Here is a 23,373-nt window from a genome sequence, read left to right as displayed (position 1 = left end):
GAAGGTGTGTGCATGGCGTATTTACCTAGGTTAAATAACAGAGCAACGTAGGTTGAAGTTCATGAACGCAATGTTTACTACACAACTCTCACGACACTGTGCAGCTGTTTTAAACTGAAGAGTGATCAGCTGCAAGAACAGCACTATAGCGCTCTTGTGCGTGGGCAAAGGAAGCTGTTTTGTTCGTTCTGGCATGGGCTCGAAACCCAGTCACAGCAGCTTTTGTTTTGTTTTTTTTTAAGTGCCAGTTCGTGCGAACACACTCCGACGACAGATTCTGTCCACACCCTCTGGTGACGCCCCTCATGAGACAAGAAAGGCCTTCTCTTTAAAATCAGCAATCTATAACACTTCTTATAGTAATATTTTACATTTCTGGGGTTCGGACTGGCTACTGTAATCAGTTGCATTTCAGGTGAAGTAATTATAACTGCAACCGGTTCCTTATTTTCTTTAACAAGCACAAGATTGCTCATGGTTTATTGAGACCAGAAGCAAATGTGCTAGTACATGGATACACCTAATTTTTTAGAAATAGGAAAGTATCTGAAAACTGAAAATGTCAAAGTACCTTGGACAACTCCAGCTTTGTTGCAGAAACACACTTGCGAAGGAATGTCGCAGCAGTCTTCTTGGTCCTGGGGGTGTGTGATAACTTCACAGGCAGCGTTTGAACACTCCGTTCTCCATTTTCAAGTGCAGTATTTTGCAATGGTGACTGAGGAAACTTTGCAACAGCAACTTTCACCTCTTCACTCTCATTTTTTGTAGCTCTCTTTGGCGACTTGTCCCCAATCGAGGGACGCTTTTTCAGAAGCGGAGATCCTGCACTTTTCAGAAGCGGAGCCTCTTCTGCGCCTTTCTTTGAGTCAACAGCAGAAGCCACTCCATTAGCAGGTGTGGACGGCTCAAATGGTGTTACTTGCCATCCTGTGGTCCCAGTCGAAAGTCTCTTCTTCTTTTCCTTCCTTAGCTGCCTTCTCCTGAATAGCTTCTCGATTTTCTTCTGCTGCCTCTGGTCCAAGGCAATCTGAGCCTGGCCACTGAAGGGCAACTGTCTGTTTACAAAGACTGCGTTATTAGCAACTGGCTCTTTTTGCGCAGTTTTTGGAGACTGCCGCTGTACTGGGCTGTTCTTTTGCAGCTTCTCTTCAGAGGATATTTGGGATTGGGCAACAAATGGTGACTTTTGGCTTCCGATAGCTTTCGGTGACTGCTGCTGCTGTAAAGGGCTGCTTGGGCTTCTCACATTCCTTTTCACATTTAGCGACTTTTTCCGAGGTGCTTTTCCAAGCACTAACCGCTCTGCCCTCTTGGCAAGAAAGACACTTTTCTTTGCTTCCTTCAAGGAACAGATTTCCTCATTAGGATTCGCCCTCTTTTGAGATTCATCATCAGCTAAGCCTACATTTTTCTCCAATTCAGTGACCTGCTTTTCACTGTTTTTCAACTTTTGCTCCTCCTTTTTAACGGCTTCATCAACCGAGCTGTCCCGTGCAGTTTTACGCTTTCGCCTTCGAGCTTTCTTCCGGGACAAAGACCCACAAGATTCTGCGGGCTCCTGAACAACATTTTCATTATTTTTCCCTTTTTCGCCATCTTGCAATGGTGCCTTGCGTTTGCGCCTCTTTTTTTCCCTCTTAACATCAGGCATTTTGTCACCGTCTTCTGCACTTTGGTTATTCTGCTTTCGCAGTGCAGACGAGATTTTCATAGGCCTCTTCGCTACACTTTTTACCTGCACTGTTTCCTCGTCCTCTCCAGAAGAATCATCAGAGTTGCTGGATGTAAAGTCGCTAGCTGTCTCCGTCTGCTCTTGATCGGAATCCATTTCTGTTTTCACATGCGTTTTTCTGTCATTAGCCTCACCATCCAGTTCTTGGTCACCATCACTGTCATCCGCGCTGAAGATGTACTCGTACGCACCGCTGGTGCTATCAAAACCAAAGCTAGGCTTTTTCTTTTCACGCTCCTTCTTCAGCCTCAGCACTTCTTCCCGGTCTTCTTCAAGCTCCTCCTCAAGCTCTTCCTCAAGCCTATTGGCAGCAGCTTCAACGTCATCTTCAGTTATGGCATCCCCAACGTCAACCTCCTCCACGGGAGGCCTGACCAAGCCCTCCTTGAGAACAGTGCGGAACCTGGTGAAATAAGAGAATGTGATCAGGAATGCAAACTACCAAGGCAAAACCAACATCCAACAACAGACACGAGCTGCAAACAAAAGCACTTGGCAAGCACACCTTAGGAGGCTTCTGCTCTCATCTCGGGCACACGTGGGCCACAAATTTCATCTGACAAAATGTAGGCCCTCTTCAAAATAAACCCTACTAAGACAATCTGCCTGTCTGATAAGCAAAAGTTTTTGAAAATTGCTATTTAGTTCACAAAAATGTAAAAAGAAAAAGGCCCAGTCAGCATGGACCATACAGCCTGCACGAACTGGTTAACATAAATGTAGGCTAGCTACATTATACTATACAGACCGGCAGGGCACATCACCAAGTGGTCAGCAGAGTTTGGTAACTCTGTTCCACTAAGTAACACTAAAGACAAACACAACCAAGAGGAAAAAATATCGCTAAATGCAAAGATGCAACGGTTCATGTATGCAATTTTTTCAGCCTGGAAAGAGTAATGGTAAAATAAGACTTGCATGCAATGTGTAATAATACACCGTATTTGCTCGCGTAATGAATGCAAGTTTTCTTTTTCTTTTCTTTTAAACCTTGACATCAATTTGGCGAGAGGGTTCTTTACGAGGGGGAACAAGTTTCAGATCTCTTTTGTGAGTCAACGTTTTATATCTCATGGCAGCCCACCATCATCTAAAAAAAGTCTGCAGTTATCTGCAATTGTGTTGCCGCTTTCTGGCATTCATTTCGAAAGATGCGTGCTCTCATCACAGCACAATCCAAGCGTGAACAGCACCAGATAAAGTGAACATGCTGAAAACCAGCCTCGAAGATAAGGAGCGCCTTTTTTATGCGAGGTTGAAGGAACCCGCAGTATTGGCAGCAGGCGTGTAATGCAAATGTTTAAGCATTAGCTGTGCAAAAAGGCGTTTTTATTCCGAATCTCGATTTCGCACAAAGCAGTACGGCCCTCCGCCAAGTTTGGCCAACACATCACCCCTGCAGATGCTCTTATCAAAAGATACACGCTGCGATGTTATTGGCACGCAGCATCTCGGCACGTTCTTACTCTTTGCCGGCGACAAAGAGGGCATAAACTGAGGAACATGCTGAGCTAAAGCTTAAAAAAAAGAAGAAACGAGTAAATAGCGGTACTTTGTGCTCTTGTAATCTAGCACTACTTTTCCCGCCAACACGACATTAAATGCTCCCTTGATAACTCTTCATAATTTATGGTTGTATCATTCCCAACCTCAGTTTGCAGGCAAATTTTCCCTGTAAGAAAAACAAAATCTAGCCATTTCTGTTCAGCTGAAGATTCCCCACTAGGTTCCATCACGGGTTTACAGTATTTGTATGCTGCGTGGTTCAATCCATGCTCAGCTAGAGGAAGTTATTATCCTAATGGTTCTTCCCACGATCCCACGCACACAAAGCATGTCAGAAAATAGAAACACTGCGAGGAATGCGGCAAAACTGCATAAAGTAAACGCCTACTTACTTCTTTACCATCCGGGTGATTACAGCACGATTGAGCGGCTTCAACGTGCGTGCCTTGAGCATGTCGAAAAGCTTGTCAGCAATCACGCTGTAGTCAAACTGCAGACAAACAAAACTCAACATCAGACAGAGTTCCAGTAGAAAGTAATAAATCTTTGGGGCAAAAAACAATGCTGCAAATCATCTCCAATAAAGGAGAGGCACAGTCGTTCACTGCCAAGTGGATGCACAAGTCACCTTACGTTAATAGTACAACTGTCGAACAATAAACTTGACCTGCAATTTTCAGACATGCCTGATTATAACAACTTCCCATACTGATCAGATGTCCTACAGAGGCACTGTCCTGCAATTTTCAGACATGCCTGATTATAACAACTTCCCATACTGATCAGATGTCCCACAGAGGCACTGTCGCATCTGCTGATTCAAGAAAACTGAAGCGTCAGAATTCTCAAAAGGCAGGGTATAAAGTATGCATGATTGTGAGTCCGTATCAGTTCCAGGCGTTTCGCCGGGAAGGAAGGACATCGACCTTGTTTTCAGCCTTTTCAGGCAGGTGATGAATGGGGTTTTTCGTTCACATACAGAAGTTTAGCAACCCACCGCACGCACAGGAATTCTGCTGACACAGCTTGTGATATCATTTTTGCTGATCATTTATAACTCATCGGCCAGTCAAAACCCATTACTGGTCTTACTTCATTATGTCTAGCTATTTTAATATTGTTTTCATAAATTCTTTTAATATTGGTGGTCTAATAGGCCTACCACTAGCCTTTGGGTATGAGTTCAGAAGCTGTTTTGTATTTCATGTCCCCCCCCCCCCCCCCCCCCCCACACACACACACACAAATGCAATCGCGATTTGAAAATGACCAATATCCTTCAAAAGCAGACAGCATTTATGTATCCACTCGTAGATGCAATACCAAGCACTTGATGGCACCTTTTGGGCAGTTACTTCACAAATCTAAAATTACTTGTGACATGTATAAGCTATGCTCCGACATTCAAGAATCTATAAGCTACATCAAAAGGACTTGGCAACAACACAATTTAAAACAAACAAACAAACAAATAAATCACAGTTTAGTAAACAGTTGCACAATCCAACTTTCAAAATCTTCTAGACTTCCACTGCAAGAAATATAGTTATCAAATTTCATGAAAAGAAAAATATTTCTTCTAAGCTATTGAAGAATTAACGTCAATATCAAAAAGGTGTTCATGTGAGGAGGTAATAAAAAAAAGACCGCCCTAAAAAAGGAAAGGAAAAATAAAGAAAAACTTATCTACCATCTCACTGACCAAAAAATTGTAAGGCAACAGCCACAATTAACTTCGGTACAAAAACATTAAGGCATTTTTGTTCCCAGCTTACAAGCAAATATTAAACTTCCGACTGATACTGTCTGTCTTGTTCTTCCACTCTTGTGTCATCCTTCCTAGATTTTATTTTTCATCTGCTGTAATTAGACAAAGGATACCAAAAGGAAAGTGCAGTTATCCACCTCCCACTATTGCGTCCTATAACCCCCCCCCCCCCCCCCCCCCCCCAAAAAAACGAGGACTAAACAAATCTCACGGGAACAGCAGGAAGGTCCTGGGAAGACTCTCCTTTCTCGAGCACCCTCCCGTGCTCATCGTACATGTCTTCGTCCTCTTCTTCCTCATCAGAATCTTCACTATCAGCCTCGCGGCAAGCTTTGACCTTCACAGTGCTGGGATCCACACCCAGCTCAGCAGCCTCTCGGTCCAAGTCCAGCAAGAGGAAGAACACATTCTTGCGCACTGCGTCCACAAGTGTCTCCCTGTGAAAGCAAGCAGTCTCTCATCAAAATTTGTAAAGGTGCCAAGTCAGAATGATAAGGGGGCCTTGAAAGCTCTTCCTTTACTTTTCAACATACCTCGTTGAAACATAACAGTTTCCTACTCTTACCTGACGGGAAAGCTGGTGACACTTCCCTTCAGCCACCATAAGCACACTAAGCATCATGGGCCGGTGAGCTACTTCATGCGGGACAGTCGCATTTTCTCGGGAACACAGAGTAGCATTACTAAGATGTCTCTTCCTCCTCATTATCATCATCTCGAGACACGAACATGGAGAGCAAAAGCTATAGCAGTGAAGGCACAAAATCACGCAACGCCAATAAAAGGTTTCCGTTTTTCGAAATGCCACTAAAGAACTTCCTAATGTGATTGAGCAGCTATATATATTTTAAAACATTTTTTTCTTTTTAAAGAATGCCTATTAGAGGTGAAATACCAGTCTCCATGCTGCTTAATACTTAGCCAATAGGAGAAAGAGCCAACACTTATTTCGGACAAATTTTACGCTCACATGCTGTTTCGCTCACTTTTTGCAATTTATAGCCATAATAATGAATGTTCGAACATTTTTCATTGCGGAACAACGTTTATTTTTGCATTATTTATGGCAAAAAGTTGCAGTTCTGCACACAGCAGCTCTCGGCACCATGATGCTTTGAGAGCCCATGGTGACTGAACAGGCTGTCAGGAAGCTCCATGTAAACTCCCATACATGGAGGCACAGCTTTCCCTCCAGGTAAGAGGCAGAAGCTCTATGGTTGAAATTTAGCATGGAGGTGCAAAATAGAATGCTATTTTTAAATATGCATTTAAATGTATCTAATCACAAGGACAAGATATGGTAAAATAACTATCCTAATCAGGTCATTTCTTATGGGCCTTTACAGTGATCTCTCGTTGAGAAAGGCCTCTTTCAGAAATTTCAAAAGGTCCACTGCACATCCTGAAGCTTTCTTTTCTTCTTCAATTACAATATATTTGCAATTAGACTAAATTTCAGTTATTTATTGCCACATGCATTTTTCTTTCCAAAATTTGTCATTCATTTATGATCAAGAAAATGATATTCTAGAAATTTCCTTAGCTTTAGCATATGTAGTGGACCTTTTGACATGTGTGCATGTTCCTAAAGAGAACATGCTTTTAATGAGAAATTACCATAATGGCCCGTTAAAAATGGGCGTGTTAAGTTGCCACACCTTCTCTTTGTGATGAGATATTTGAAATGTAGATGCATTTTTGAAATCAGCATTCTATTCTGCACTTACCTGCTAAGTTTGAAAAAGGTGTGTTAAAAAATACAGGAAACGTTCGCAAGACCCTCATCACCCCTTAATTACACACAGAGGACAAACTGAAGTTGGCCTGCATCAACAGACACTTAAAGACAAAGATCTGCTTTCACTGAAAACGAACATTATAGGCTACAAACGGCACAAAATGAAGTACAGTTATCAGCGTCATCGTTAACTTTGCAAGTAAACTGAATGTATTCACGAGCAATAAATGCGTCCCTTTGGCCGCACAAACATGAATGTACCTAGGAACAGCCACAAAGTCAAGTTTTACTCGAAACAGAAGAGTGAGTGTGAATATTCAAAAGTTCGAATAGTTTTTCAATACACAATATAGTGAAATGTTGTTATACGAACATTACATTAGGTAATTTTTCAAATTAATGAATTTTTTAAGAATCCCCAGCAGATTTCCTATACTTTCAATGTAAAACTATTTCAGAATTACAGATTTCAATACAGCGTATATTTAAGAATGATGTACATATTTTATTTTTTCTTCTATAATCTAGGAACATCAATATTACGAATTGAGCTAAAATTAACAGCGCCACAGGTCACAACTCTCGCGTGAAACGGAAACAGCCGCTTCTGTGTGTATGGCCCATGGGCTGTAGCTATCATTATCAGCACATATCGCGCCAGCTCCTAACGCCACCACAAAGCTGTGGTTTAATATGCAGTAGCCAGCAGGCCTTACCGCTTGGCATTTTTCTTCCCGAGTTTTTGTGTTGTTCGCTGGTCAGTTGTTCGTGCTATCCGCGTGTGTGGGACAATTTGTTTTTGCTGCGAATTATCTTATTTCGAAGTTTGTTAGAGATTTGACGAAGATTGCAGCCAGCGAAGTGTCAAGAAGATAGGAGCACAGCTTTCACTGCAAGAAAACACTGCAGCGAAAACGTAAATCGGAGTCTGCAGACAGCTAGCATTGCCTCACCAACCTCTGCAATCATTTTGAAAGACTGAGACAAGATTTTCAAACTTCAGGGGGCATTGAAGAAAAGGTCATATCGACCTCTGATGTTTTTTTGCACATAGACAAAGTCTGTACTTTCATCGCTCAGTGCAATCACACACCCGATGAGGTGCTGTGCAAAGTGGAAGGTGTATGTGCTGTAGTGGTGTAATATGTAGTGCGTGGTCGTGTTTGCTGCATGTGGTAGAAAAAAATAACTAATTTATTCAAATAAATCAGCTTCGAAGTTAGTGCAACATTTTCATTTGAGGTTTTGCTTGTCCTACTTCCAAGGTACGTCATTTTCATACCTAGGTTTGACCGCTGGCTTATACCTCAGATTTCTCCTTACAACAAATTTTAAAACAACGAATGACTTTTTGCGGTCCCATGAGATTCGTTATATCGAAATCTGACTGTATTTGCTATTCAATTCAATTTACAATGCATTACCAGCATTACAACTGTTTGAAATTCCTGAATGTTGAAAACTTACGAATTTCTAGTTCATCGAAACTTATGGTAACACTGTAGCATTTTCGAATGACAGTATCTTGCACTTGTCACACTACCATAAAATTCTGAGCAAGCACCTTATCCCAACTGCACTGCCAATTTCATATTTCCGCCCCACCCACCCACTTCGTTTACGTTAGCACACACCATACCCAGGCAACCCCGGGCCAGCATCATCCAGTTTAGGAATCCAATCCAATCTCGACGGCATCACAAACACTGGGTATATTTGATTTTCCAGTCCCGGACTACTTGCTGACAGATCTCTGCTTCCACTCTGACAGGACGTAGCATGATGGTCACGTGACCTTGCAGGCTCCCCCAACATTTGTTTTAGGATCCGATGCCAACCATCAATCAGTACAACTCGGTTCTTTCGCGCTGGCACCACGTGCTTGTTTATCTCTTGGCATACGTGTAGTATTAAATATAAATTACAGAAGCACGAATCAATCAGCGGTTTTCACAGAGTGTGACATGCCTGAATGCAAAGCATTTTACAGAACTCAGTTTGCTAGGATTTGTTTGCCGTCACTGTTCACGAAGCTTTTTCAAAGGCCCAGTTCAGAAGCAGACAAAAGTGTTTGCAAAGGCATTTATAACAAGCGTTAGCTGCTTCAGCACACAGCAGTTCCCTTGCGACGCTATCAGACCTGCGTTCTGAAAAGATCATGAAACAGCTGAAAAACTGGGCAGCATGAACAAACAATCCATTGTCGGGGCTCTGGACATTTACAGATGTTGTGAAATTGAAGACGAGAAAGCGAAGATGCAAGATGCAAATATTTTAGAGCCGCTTAAGTGACCAGCTATGGAGCTTGTATCATTGTTTAGAGCACAATATCGTCTGCAGGAACACGAAAAGTACTCAGAATGCGTTCGGAGCCTAACCCAATATGGCCATCGACCCGGGAGCTGTACCGGTGGGCGAAGCTTCTGGGCTGTCTGAGGAAAACCGAGTGCCAGACACCTGTCAGCAAGTACAGTTAACGACCGAATTTTCGGATGCCCAAATTTTTGAACATGAACTATATTCCTGACATAATAAGCTAACATTACTGTCCCCAAAATTTGATATGTTCAACTTAGCAACATAAAAAGCATAGCTCCACGGTTCAATTCTTCATGAATTCAATGGTAAAATACTTATTAAAATTGTGGCACTGCCCAGAGCCCCATAGAATCAACGTATAGACCTTTGCAGTGAGGGCTCTCTGGGAGTCGCCATAACGCTTGCTGGGCTGTTGTGCACGCACAACGCTAGCACCGTAGAAGTGGGAGCGAAACCGGCTTGCAACAAACCAGAGAGGAGGCGTTTTGACTTCCTTCTTGCCCAATGCAAAGGTCTATAAGGGCATCTGAAGTTTCGGACACTCGAACCCCCTGCCGTCCAATTTTCCAGACTTTTTGACGCGACGGAAGGCCTGAAACTACAACTGATGGGCCAAAATTCGCCATTTTGGCTCTCTCGCAGTCTGCGTACCACCATTTTGAACTAGCTGTATCTAGCCGCCAAACACCGATTTGATCTGGCCATGCTGGCTATGTTCACCAGCGTCTCTTCCAGAGTTTCCGGAAGCGGCGTCGGCGCCACTGAGCACCGCGATGCCTTTTCGCCTTTTCGTTGCCAGACCCACCGCAGGCCACACTGTGTTTGGTTAGCCTGGTGCGTGGATGGGCTCTGCGATGCGAGGCCTTGGCTAGGTTTAGGTTTTCAGACACTCGTCAGTAAACTCCACTGTTCACAACGTAAGGATTTCACTTGCCCGCGATGGCCCCCACTCAGTTCTCGTTGTCCTCGCCAATGGCATCGAAGCGCAGAAAACAGTGCTGATGGTTAACGATGGAGAAGAAAGACACAATTATGCGCAGAACTTACCGACGAGGAAATAGTTTATCAAGTTATCGCAAATTCGGATGACTCCGATGTTGAAAATGAGGAGCCTGCACCGCCTACGAGTGCCGAGTTGACACGAGCATTGTTCACGCTTTTATCAGTGTACGGTGCTGACATGACCCTTTCTCAGATCGAGGCAAATATAATCACATGCAAACGGAATACCGTCCGAACAACAATCGACAAGTTCTTCAAGACACTGCAGCAATAACACCGGCTGCCCTGACAACAAATGCATAATACACCAGCTGTCGGCTGCATAGTTTTTGAACGGCTCTTTTTCATGCTTTGGTGTTTCGGAGGCCTGATACTTCGTCCTTGACCCTTTTGATCCGCGATATATTCATAAAATAGTACTTCATTTTTTCGAACTGCTTGAATGTTCGGACGATTTCGCGTTCCGAAATCGTCCCGGGGTTGGTCCGGAAAAATGGTAGGTCCGAAAAATTGGTCGTTGACTGTAGTCTGGGACAGCCCGGGAATGAAAATCGAACGTACCCACTGCTTGCTCGCTTATGTTAGAGTTATCGGCCTCTAGCGCACAGACAGTTCCTACCATGTACAGGGTGGTCCACAAGTGCGAACACGGCTCTGCGTGGCCGCGCTCCGCAGAGCGCCAGCAGATCCGGCGCGTTCGCGCATCAAAGCAAAGCCGCGCAGGCGCACAGGGGCCCGGGGGAGGAGCTTCGTGTCGTCTGCTACAGCGCTGGCGCGCACCTCGCTTGCATTGCTGGAAAGCAGACGACACGAAGCTCTTCCCCCGGGCCCCTGTGCGCCTGCGCGGCTTTGCTTCGATGCGCGAACGCACCGGATCCGCTGGCGCTCCGCGGAGCGCGGCCACGCGGAGCCGTGTTCGCACTTAGAGTGGACCACCCTGTACATCTAACCATTCTAAGACAGCACTGTGAGGGCAGCGTTACGTCCGCTCTTAAGGGGAGACGCGGATTTTAGAACGGTCGAAAATGGTCAAAAAATCGATTTTGAGAAAAATTCATTTTCTGAACGTTTACCCATTCGAGCGCCTGCACACAAATTATTAACGCTGAATTCGGTCAGGAAATATGAAACTTTTCATTATGTTCTTGTGCCACAATTTTAATAAGTATTTTACCATTGAATTCATGAAGAATTGAACCGTGGAGCTATGCTTTTTATGTTGCTAAGTTGAACATATCAAATTTTGGGGACAGTAATGTTAGCTTATTATATAAAATTATGGGGCATCAGCATAATTGGACATTTTTATATGATGGTGCACCTCAATGACAATATAAATGGCATAGCTCCACATGGCAGGTCTTTCGCTACAGCTACATTTTAGTTAGAACCAAATAATATTGAGGGAAAGTGCCTTAATGACCTGTAAGAAATCACCTAATTAGGCATCAGTTATGCTTCCATAGTATGAGGATAATTGAGACGTAGCGAAAAAAATTATATTTGGAAGAAATACATATACGTGCCAAATTTAGTTACAATATCTTTAATAATAAAAAGAAATATGATTTAAGACCTTAGACTAACCATAATATCTTCACTTTTAGTTGACATATTCAGAATCCAAAGACAGTTTCAGAAATGGGAAGAATATGTAATTTTTGGTGGCAAATATCACGTTTCAGGTATAAGCTGCAAACATATGGTCAAACTTCAAATGCAGTTTTCTTCTTTTTTTTCTGAAAGGAATGAGGTACCCGATGACATTCTTTTTTTTTTTTGTTTGGAGCATGCATAAAGAGCAATTTGCAATTAGCTTAGCAAATTTCTGGGTCATATACTGCAACCTTTTACTCTCGACAGTATATCAGGATGAAATGTCTGTGGAAAAAAAATGAAGAATGCCATCGGGTATGGAAACTACCTGGCTATCAATTCATGTAATTAAAAGCAACAAAATGGAAAGAGAAAGTTCATTAATGGTGCATAAAAAATTATCTAATTATACTCTAGACTTTGTAGAATGACCTTTGACCTAAAACCACCTGCACAATTATGACAAAAACACATCTGTATTCAAAGTTTCACGAGGTTCTACCCATAAGTAAAAAAGTTAGTTTTAAGACCCTCACCCCCCCTTAACAGGCCCTGCCATCATCGTATGAGGCAAAGCTTTTCACGCCAGACTGATAGGCTTCTGAAAGTAGGGTTTCCTAAATTTCTGCTATAAAGCATTGCAGAAAGCCTCGTGCTGCAAAAAAGTGGACAGAGGAAACGAAAATGTCACGCAAAGAAAGAAGTTTTCTTTGCTACCCTATGTTCATGGTTTAACCCACAATCTGATGAAAATCGAACATAGACGCGACATTCGAATCATTCCTACAGCTCCAAACAAAGCAAGACGCATGTGTGTGCACGTGAATGGCCCGAAGAACAAGTCAAGGAGTTAAACTCCGCACCGAAAGAGATACTCCGAATGTATTCAAGGCGCTGTGTATCAGATTCCCCTTTCTGTGGGAAGCAATACGTTTTCCCGGCAGAGAAATACGTCAGCAACTGCGTTAGAGAGCATGCCACCACAGCAATACAAGAGAAGTCTCTCGTCAACTTTGCATTGCACTGCAAAGACTGCATGATACGTAAAGAACAAATGTGCCCCCACTGACCTTTTTTTTTTTAAGAAGAAAAACAAGAAAAAGGTTTCGGAAAAAAATACCAGGATAAGTTGATGCGAGAGATTTTAGAAGCCTGGGCTAGCTAGACTTCTGGAGACCAATGTGTTAGTAAGCCTCTGTATTCTTACCGAAGAGGGAGATGGACTTCCTACGCATACCGGCAGGACCATAAAGTGAAGAAAGAAGTTAGCTGCAGTTAGATGAAGTGAAGAGAGAAGGTGCGCAGGTCTTGAATAATTCAGATGTCAATGCAACACCGTCCTGCGTGCTTCTTCTGTGTCTTTGTCTGCTCTGATGCGTTTTCAGTCCCGTTTGATCAACTAGCTCAATGGTCCATCATATTAGTGACCATCTAAAGCTATCTTACACATTTCAAACAGGCAGGAAAAATTTTAAACGGTCATTTTTCTGGAGGAGGGTCAACCCTGCATGGCAGTACAGTTAAACCTCGGAATAACGAATTTCAGTATAACGAAATCCTTGATATAACGAAGTTACAAGGAATACATCACATAATGCCCATTGGAAGCTATGTATATTTTACCTTGATATAACAAAGTAAATGTTTCTGTAATTTCATTACAACGAAATCTTCAGACAAGCTTTACCCCGAAGGACAAAAATTTTGCAGCGAAGACGATGGCCAAAGGGAAAGCGTTGCCAGCGCACGAGACTTGGGTAATTCACGTGGACGGGCCTCTCAGAGCAAGCGGCATTTGCTTCCTACAAGCAAGAGATAAGCGATAAGTGGCTAGAGTATCTGCGCCCCTGCATCCCGCTTTTTTTTTTCTCTTTTCTCCCTCTGCCTTTTTGCTTCGTCACAAACGGAGGAGAGCGGCGGCTCCGCTCACCCCTTTGCAACAATTCAAAGAAACTCTTCCCCGTGCCTGCGAAGGTTGATGCGTCAGCATGCACGCCCGTTTGTCACCCCTCAGCCGTTGCTTCCGCAGGCGTTGTTTGTGCGCTGCTTGCCCCTTCGCTTTAGTTTCCAGCGTGAGTTGCTGCAGCAGCTGTTTGTACGCTGCTTTCTGCTCTATTCATCGATTCTCCTCTGCAACTCTCCTTCGCTTTGTCACTGCCTCAGTCCTCCGCGGTAGGACACAGGCAGTGACACTGATGCCGAAGACGGCGAAGCCCCAAGTAACCGTGAAGTGCTTGACGCAATAGTCGTGCTGCAGCGCTACGCGAGTTTAACAGGACAGCAAGAAGCCTATGAACGCAACCCATGAGCGCCTATGAACGGCATATGAACGCAGCGTGAGCCCATCTCTGATAGCCAATCAGACGCAAAAGATCATGGATTACTTTTAGAAGAAATAAAAACGAAGTCCTTACAACTGGCAAGTACTTAGGTAATGTTTCCGCATGCTAGGCACGGAATTTCGATACAACGAAATTTCATTATAAAGAAGTAAACTGCCGATTTTTACGATTCCGTTATATTGAGGTTTAACTGTATTTAAGATAATCGAGATGCTGGTAATCTAATCCTCAAAGCCATGCACACCACTAAGATAAACAACGTATGCTGGTGTTATGAGCAGTTTCCTGCCACATTCCTGCATAGCACCCAAGGAATTCAAACCAACCGGACTGGTGCTGGCCACTGCTGAAATTTATCCAGTAAATCTACACAAGAAATTATGGAGCTGTAGGAGTTCTTCAAGTTATCTGGCATTTCAAATTAACAGTACTCAAATTACTTTACTGATCTGTTTCCTGATTACTGATCTGTTTCCACAAGAAAAGTGCCTAGCTTTGTAAAATGTACTCAGTTCTCGCCATACTTATTAGCAGAAACCGCAATTTTTTTCCATTATGAATGCTTCTGTCGAATACTGAGACTAAGTTATTGTTACTGCGCTGTTTGTATTGTTTTCCCCTGCATGTTGCTGCTTTTTAAAGTTATTACTCCTAATTAATTGTGCCTCCTGTTAGCAAGAATGGTTACAACAGACGAGGAAGATCAACAAGTTCTTCACCAAACTATCTGTGATAAAGATTATGGTGTAGGTGCAGCCACAGCCTCAATAAGGGCAAACTTGAGGAATATTCCCATGAAAACAGCCCCCCAAATGCTGTTTGATAAGTAATGGCAGCAAATGTGTCATGATTTCCCGAATCTTCCCTAGGTTCCCTGATCTATTTGCTGAGGCTAACACCATAAAAACTGCCACTTGCAGTGCTGCAACTTATCAGAAGAGTCAGTATGAAGCATTAAATTTTGTGAGATTTCTTTCAACTGCCTTGATAAAGAGCATGCCGAGTAAACAGAGGTCGGCAGCTCATCTGACGGTAAAGAATGACAGAGATAGAAGAGAAACCTTTAGGACAGTTAGGGGAACATGCCAAGAAAGCAAGAAATTGTTTTTATTTCCCTCATGCTCACTGAACGATTGCTGTAATAACGAAAAGTCAAAACAGCAATTTTCTCATGACATTTTTTGAAACTTTTTCAACTGTTATCTACCTTTTCTCAGAAACTGCTAATCCGACTATGAGAAAAAATTTCCTAGCTCAACCACAGTTTGGTGCCAATAGTTCAAGTAAAACTTTAGAAATCCAATTGTGTTACAGGTGTGAAAAAGAAATTAATATATGTAAAGTTCTCTTTTACAACTAGCAGCAGGTGAGAGCATATTTTTTTTTTTTTCTACATGGTGCAAGTAGACCAATTTCTCTTTGGGTTCAGTTTAAGGCTGCTAACATGTTGAATTTGTGTGAAAAGTTTAATGCGCATGCTATCTTTAGAAACTAAAGGTACGTTCAATTCTATAGCTTAGCCTAACTTTTGGCAACTGAGCACACACACACACAAAAAAAAAACAGCTGCAGTCGACAGATTGCATGGATTTAAAGCCACAAGCACTAGTAATAAATGCAAAAAATATCAAACTATTACATGCAGCAGTTTTTAAAATCATACAGCTCAAGCCAGTACTCACCCTACCATACCCCAATAACGAAAATGAGCTTTTGAGCCTCGACTTACTCATTTGACTGTGCCAAAATCTCAAGGAAAGGCTGCAGAAAAAGCATCGCCTGCTCCGGAGTCAACTGAAATAATAAAAAAAAAAAATGTGAAAGCAAGAATTACAAAATGCAACCAAATCAAAATGAGGAATGGTGGTCTACAACTGTGTCTAGTCAGGTTTCACAACTTGAAGTTGCATGCGGGCTAACCGTGAAGAGAGCTTCAGGCTAATTTCAACAATGTGGGGTTTTGTTATATTGTTCTGATGTTTACAGCACATAGGAATTTTCATATAGACCGTGCTCTGAACAGCAAAATGCCATAATCACAGAGTTACAGTAATGGACAATTTTCTTTTTTTATTCTGAATGATGTCAGCCAACACTAGCTCCAAATCATAATGAAATTATACAGGGTGTGTGAGGCATTTGAGAACCCAAAGTTACCTTCTTGATAAGAACCGTTACTCCAGCAAGGAAAGACATATTTCCACCAAATTTTAAGAACTGCTTCTGTTACTGTTGATTTCAAGCTTTATTCAGTTGAAATTGGCATCTGCAGCGGTAACCAATCCAGTTCTGTTCCAGAAATGGCTGCATCTTCGGATCGGGTGGCTTTTAGAGATGTCTGCAATGGCAGCCTTTAGAGTCTCTCACGTAAAGGGCTGACACTACAAAAAAAATTTTCCGAGATCACTGCAGAATCTGCATTGGAGAAATGCGTAACCCTAAGCGTTGCTGTTATCCACGTGATGTGTCAACAGGGTTCCATGAGTGGCAGATACTGTGCCTTTCCTTTTCTGTGAACCAATTATAAAACGCCGGTGAACTTTGATGAGTTCAGCGGAACGGTGGTTGTGTTCGACAAGGGGCACACAATGTACCATTTGCAGCGGCAATGCTCAGACTTTCACATTTCTGCACTGCAGATTCTGCAGCGCTCTCAGAATTTTTGAGACTGCAGTTGGTTGATTACCTCTCTTTACACATTTTCTACCCATTCCTACCCATTTGTGCGTGCAAATGACGGCCTTTCTCGCTTGTTCACATTCAAACATTTCAAATTTCTTGCCACAGCAATTTAGGCCTATGTCACTGGAAGTCGAGTACCATATGACATTTCTGATCGTCGACATTACCCCTCCTGGCAATTTGACGTCTGATTGAATTAATTGGCTGTAATTATTTAACTAATTAGCCTACATCAACAACTTTGTTACTTGCACATCTTTCCTTGATGCTCTATCCGATGGTACTTCTTTTTCCGATATACCAATTTAATTCCTCTTTTACAGCACTCACAAGGTCATGCCCATGTGAAACCAGCCAACATAGCCATACAATGCTTACGGATTAATAACCGGTATTTTCTGTAGCATCCAGCGGACATAAGTGTGGAGAGTTAGGACGCCTAAGTTGAGAGTGACAAGGTCGTGGATGTTTTTGGCCAGCTACACCTGGTAACCATGACGGCAGGAGCTGAATGTTGTTGAAAGACGGTCTCCCTTCTGATAAACCCTCTATCCAAGACATTACAATGGTGTCAGATAGTACATCCACATACATTGCAGGATTAACACAGTCTTTCTTGAAAGACATGCCTTGGCATATGACATCGTCCTCATTGCTAGTGACACCTAACATCAAAAAGAAGGAAATTTCGTGTGCACCACTGCAAGAATTTCAATGCAGTTTACACAAAGTTGCTTGTCGTTATGCCACTTAGCTTTTTATCCTGATAAAACTTCTTTTTGTCTGAAAGCCAGGAAGAAACAAAAGTGGGAAACACTCGTCTTTTCATATAAATAAAAAAATGTAACAGCATTCCTTGGTACTTGGGTTCTTCAACCTTGGGTTTTTCAACTTGCTGAACCACTTGAACCAGAACAGTAAACATTTTCAATATTTTTTTTTTTATTTCACATGAATTGCCCTCCCCACATCATAGGAATGGCACCTCAAATACTCCTGCATCTGCACTATCTGCCTGATAAATGACTCTGTGACCTGGTGTTCCTTTGCGGAAGCCCTCATTGGATTACCTCAGTCATCACTCACAATGGGTTAAAGCTGATGGAGAAAATCAGGAGTTCTGATGAAATTCCTTACTGCCTCAGATGCCAAGCAACCTTGAGAGGAAATGACTTCCTTCTGAACTTCGAAAATGAAGGGCTTGGGTATGTTCAAAGAGGCGGTAATTTTCACATCGCTGTTCTCCGCGAGCAGTGACAAGGAATGCGTGATGTTTTGTTTCCTGCATCAAACTTTCCACAGCCTTTTTGGAAAAACTGCAATATGAATGACAAGGTGTCCGTCTTTTGGAACCTGCACTCCAAGGTATATACAAAGAGACAGCTCATGTCCGTAGCATTAGTGAGTAACGCTTCCAAATACCTCGCATACCTGTTAAGCCCTAGAAGCCTCATTTTCTCTAAGACCGTGACGAGAGAGCACCTGTAAGGCAAAGTACACTGCAAAAAGAAAATGCACAAACCAGAACCCCATTCATGTAGACATTTTCACAGTAGTCACTCTTACAGTGATATTACTTGAGAAAGCATCCACTATACCACAGCACATACATCCATTTTATACAACATTTGCAACAGTCCCAGCCAAACCTACAACTTTTGCTCCTTACCTCTCCGCCATGGGCTCTGGCCAGCTCTTGAAGAAAGACATCTACCACGTGCAGTCTAAGGCCAAGGGGAATTTCCTGACTCTTTGGACACAAAGCTGTCGTCTTCAGAGTGTTGCAGAAATCAGTGATGTTTTCGTCTTTCCATCCGCCACAATAAGCAAGGAGAACACCTTGGCGGAAACAACGGCGCACCAGCTAGAAACAAAGACGGGAAGGCACATGAAGAATTGCATCTTTCCAGAGAAGGTACAAGAAATAAGAAATATGCCAAATATAAATTTACTCCAAAGACAATGAATGCCTTATGCTTTCAAGCAAGCCAGTGAGACCGCAGATTGTGAACCTCTAACACCTTCTTACATTATAATGTCGCGCGCAATTTGGCTTGCAACAAGTGAGCGTGTGGCCGCAGTTCTTTCCAGACACATGGTGGTGTCATAAGCAGCACGCTTGAAATGAAGTGGAAAGGAAGGTTCTCATAGTTAGTTGCATCCCTGCTTAATGCCATTAGAAAGCATAAACTCTTGACCGTATGAAGTTTATTGCACACCGAAATCGTGCCACGCGTGAAATGCAAGCTGCACTGCCCCCAAAACTCGCTACACTGAGGGTGCACGATACGGGTGTGATAAGCGCCCATGATAGCAAACAGCCACGCGCCCTTGCGTTGTCACATAGACATCGTCATGCAGGCATCGGTGATGCGATAATGCTTGAACCGCACAGAACACTTTGATCTTGCCAAGAGCAGATGATGAGGGGAGAACGCTGACATTTGGAAGAGCAAAATCCTTTCCCTTCGTTTTCACTGGCTCCACATGTAGACTCCAATACGCTACCGGGAAAAAGTGCAGTTGCACTGCTGGACGTTGCAAGTCATACTGAATGTGATATTACATAGCTGTATCAGAATGTTTATTAATGAACTACACAAAAAACTTGATTTCACATGCATAAAGGAGCTCAGGAAAAGTATTCCGCAATGACCGCGCAGACAAATTAACATTTAAGGTCACCTTTATTCATAATTGTTGCACCAAGCAATAGGAGTGAGCAGTCACTTGCACACGTTTAAAGGCCCCGTTAGACAGTATACACTCGACACCCACTGGCTGCCACAGTCACATGCGAAACACTGTGAAACGTGGCAAGCCAATTCAATAAACTGATCCCACCGGCCGGTCTGCACATGCACCTATTTTACGGAAGGTGCACCACCGCCATGCTAGTCGCAGCCGACTGCTTAACTGCACGTGCAAATTCACTGCTGCAATCCTCGGTTGTTGAGTGCACATCTCTCGGAATTGCCAAGAAAGATCAGCCACTTGCATATTTTATGAAATAGTAATGACAGTTTTATGCATATTTTATGAAATTGTAATGACAGTTTTATGCCTATTATATGAAATCGTAATGACAATTTTATGCAGGACAAATGTTCAAAAGGACCTGCTGTTTTTTCATTTCCGTTGATACACGCTCATTACAAGCCAGGTATCTTGTCATTACGACATTTAGCTTTTTGTCTTATTAGTATGAGCTACGTGTAAATACACTTTGATGTAAGTGATTGTTTACCAGTACTATTTTTGCACATGTGCATTCAGATGGGCGTAATGTTCCATTGGCTTGTAACGGACATGATAAAAATGCGACACAGGTCAGCAGATGTTTTGAAATGTGGCACTGAGTATTTCGTGCCCTAGTTGTACTTATGTGAATTTCGCACACAACTTATATTTAGAACATGCCTTGGTAACTATTTTATATATATATATATATATATATACATTCAAATAACTACGCAAAGCTAGGCGGCAGAAGAACAAAATCGGTGAAACAGTTTTCGCATAATAATAGAACTTTAGTTTAAACTGTCTGCACCTTTCTTTATTTGTGTTTGCAGACCATCACGGAGTGAGATTCAAAAAATTGGCACTGGCCCCAAAAATCCCCCAAGAAAGTTCACCTGATCTTCAGCCAGCAAGTCCTGGCTATACCGATGCAAAAGGTACCATGAGGCATGTTATGTAGATATACCAAAAGTAATATCTCTATGTACCATCGCGATTAAAAAAAAAAAAAGCAAAAAGTGTGGTGTCTACACACTCCATTGTTCGCATTTCTTCTCCTAGCACTTGTATGTACCTATGTGGCAACAAGAACATATAATCATGCACAACTCGGGCCTCATTTTCTTATTATACAGATAAAAACATGATGATAACAAATGCGAACAACAGAACATGTGGATGGCACATCGTTCACATTTCTTTTACTCGCCCCTGTACCATAGTACTTTGCAAAAACCTCGTCAATGAGCTTCTGCACACGTTTAAATCAGAGCTCTTTAATACTACCAGTTGCGAAACTTCCCATAGGTCCCATGTATAAAAAAAATATGTGCTCTTGATTGGTCAAAATGCGAATGTTCGAGAATAATGGTGGCGCCCGCAGCCATTGAAAGTGCATTTATAAAAAAAAATAAAAACCCGACTATACTGCCTTGTGCTGTCATTATACCATGCAGGAGTGCCACAGGTGAATTCAACCACTGCACGACGGCTCCACATGAACTGAAAATTGTTCGCAAATGCAGTGCATGGGAATTTCGGGCAGGTGGAGCAACCGAATAACTACATGTACCAGCATGCACTGCAGCAGCGGTGATGTTGTGAAATTGGTCAGTGGGACTGATCTGTTGGCTTGTTGCCATCTGCATCGGCTTGCACCATTAAGTTGTATGTTTTAGGCCATAAACCGGTCCTGTGAAATCATCTGTATACTTCCTATAACAAGAAAAAGATCTAAATATCCTTAGGGCCCATACTAGCAACTCAAGTTGGAAGCAGTTTATATGGAGTTTGTATGTCATTTTTTACTAAAATAATCGTAAGAAAAGTATAAAGTTCACCACTATATCAGGGCCTCCAACAAGCAGCTGGTGTGCTATGATGCCATAGTCCTAAGCACACTGTAAATGAACCCACCTCCAAACTGCGCACTGTGATACCTGTTAGAGGATTACCCAAGGCTGGCCAACACAAGAAGAAATCAGCCCTACTACATGTTCTCACATCTTCATGCAACCGTATTGAGCTCGCAATCAAGCCATTTGTAGCAGCCAATTGATGGGTCTTGTCCACATCTCAAAAAATAAATAGAAAGAAATAAACACTAAAAGAAACGGTAAAATAAAAGCCTCTTCTCCCACTGTGAGACAGTGATAGCACAAGCAATAAATTTTTATTTTCATGATCCCCACACTAATAAATAGTACCTTCAAAAATGTCATGCAAAACTGAAAGCTTGAATATGGAACATAGACATAAGGCAGAGCAATACACTAATGCTAACTGTTTTCTGTTAACTATATTTTTTCAAATGATTACACATAAACACTGCTATTACTGTTTTTAAAAATCTAATAGTAAAACACTACAATCTACCTCAGAAGTGACACTTGCCTATTCGATACTATTCGAAAGGCAGCACTTTACACATTCTTGATGTTTATTAAACAAAAACGGCACGATTACATGGGCGACCGTCCTTTTAAGTGGTTGCAGTATGGATGAAGAAATGGTTTGGTTTGGTCTCATTGTGACTCGGGATATGAGAGACTCCGTAGTGGAGGACACGGCAAATTGCGACCACCTGTGGTTCTTTAAGTGTACTGACTTCGCACAGCACACGGGTGCTAGCTTTTCGCCTCCATTGAAAACCGGCCGCCCCGGCCGCGAAGAAATAGTAACGGCAAACCCGCGCTTTTCGACGTAAACGCACGTAGCAATCTACCTTACCAACATGAACTTCTCGAGACGGAATCGATCGATGGCGAACCATTCGCGAGCCATGGTCTTGAAGAATGTGTCCAGGAAGAGCAGCGACTGATCCCGATGGGCGAAGCAATGTACCAGGCCAGCTATGCTGTTCGCTAGTTCTTGCTGTAAACGTAAGGAAGCGAGCACAGTCAGGAAGCCGGACGGATTTTCAGCGCTTTGATTAGCTAACACTATACTAATAAGCTTCCTAAACAGTACAAACAGATTACAACACCTGAATAAGAGGCTTGTCGGACATCCACATGCAGAAGAAAAGGCCTTTCCAAAGCTTCATCAGCGACTCTTCGGTGAAAACTGAAAATAATGAAAAGAAACTTCTTCCACACTGACCAACACCGTTAATGTATCGACTAATAACAAAAGCAATAAACATACTTCTTCCACACTGACCAAAACCGTTAATGTAGCGATAATAAGAAAAGCAGTGACAGTTTAAAAGATTTAAGACTGCTGCAGCATACCCGTGTCTTGACGACCAGACTTCGCTCGTATCCATCTCGCTAGTTTTCTCAGAGCACGATCTCTAGTAGTTTTCTCGTTTGCTGCTAAATGATGAGCGAAGTGAACTTCTTGGGAAACAGGCATTTTAACTTCTTACATCGAGCACGTGCCCGTCAAAACAGCGAGTCGCGGTTTCCAAGTCCACCATGTGCGCAGAAAAGCGTAACAACTAACAAAGCACAAAACCACAAAATGCCTGTAGCAGGTTTTTGTCGATGTCGATGTCGCTTTGAGCTTCAACCATACTAGGGTCCCTAGAAATATTGCTAGTCTGTCGTCCGCCGGCCGCGGCGGGGGCTACCGCTGAATGATCGCCGTGGTGGCGCTGCGGTGAACCGGAGTGCGCCACTGCTGACGGAGCAGACGACGCGCGCGCCCGTGCGCTTCGAAATGCATTCGCTGCATGCTCATTGTCAGGTGCCTTGTACATGCGATGCCGCTCTTTAGTCTTTGATTTCAGTTTAGTCGTAATAATGAATTCGCAGCCGAGTCGTTGACATAACCAAGGATGCGACTTTTGTTTTTCGTGAGCGAAGTTTTGCGCGCATGCCCCTGAGCCAATGTAGAAACGAAGCTGCTTTTTATACCCTATTATCCTGCTGAAGCTACCGCCGTGCCGTATTGTAATGAAGACTTCTGAGGATTTTGTGCAAACAATTGCGCTTGCATG

General features: G+C 42.7%; 1 protein-coding gene across 1 annotated transcript in view; it reads right to left on the bottom strand.

Annotated features, from left to right (window-relative positions):
- The window catches only part of Nnp-1 (Ribosomal RNA processing protein 1 homolog Nnp-1), a 29,116-nt gene extending 6,224 nt beyond the window's left edge, over positions 1 to 22,892 (bottom strand). The window contains exons 1-8 of the mRNA XM_084607050.1: positions 22,664 to 22,892; positions 22,417 to 22,496; positions 22,161 to 22,304; positions 18,358 to 18,552; positions 15,736 to 15,800; positions 5,221 to 5,446; positions 3,634 to 3,731; positions 572 to 2,138 (exon numbers count right to left, since the gene is read on the bottom strand). Coding sequence (XP_084463176.1) covers positions 572 to 2,138; positions 3,634 to 3,731; positions 5,221 to 5,446; positions 15,736 to 15,800; positions 18,358 to 18,552; positions 22,161 to 22,304; positions 22,417 to 22,496; positions 22,664 to 22,787 — 2,499 coding nt within the window. The 5' untranslated portion in view covers positions 22,788 to 22,892. The remainder of the gene's footprint in view (positions 1 to 571; positions 2,139 to 3,633; positions 3,732 to 5,220; positions 5,447 to 15,735; positions 15,801 to 18,357; positions 18,553 to 22,160; positions 22,305 to 22,416; positions 22,497 to 22,663) is intronic.
- Between the last annotated feature and the right edge of the window lie 481 nt (positions 22,893 to 23,373).

The sequence above is a fragment of the Amblyomma maculatum genome, chromosome 6 (genome assembly GCF_055883805.1).
Source record: "Amblyomma maculatum isolate TAMU_Amacu chromosome 6, ASM5588380v1, whole genome shotgun sequence".
Classification (NCBI taxonomy): domain Eukaryota; kingdom Metazoa; phylum Arthropoda; class Arachnida; order Ixodida; family Ixodidae; genus Amblyomma; species Amblyomma maculatum.
This window is presented reverse-complemented; position numbering and strand designations above follow the sequence as displayed.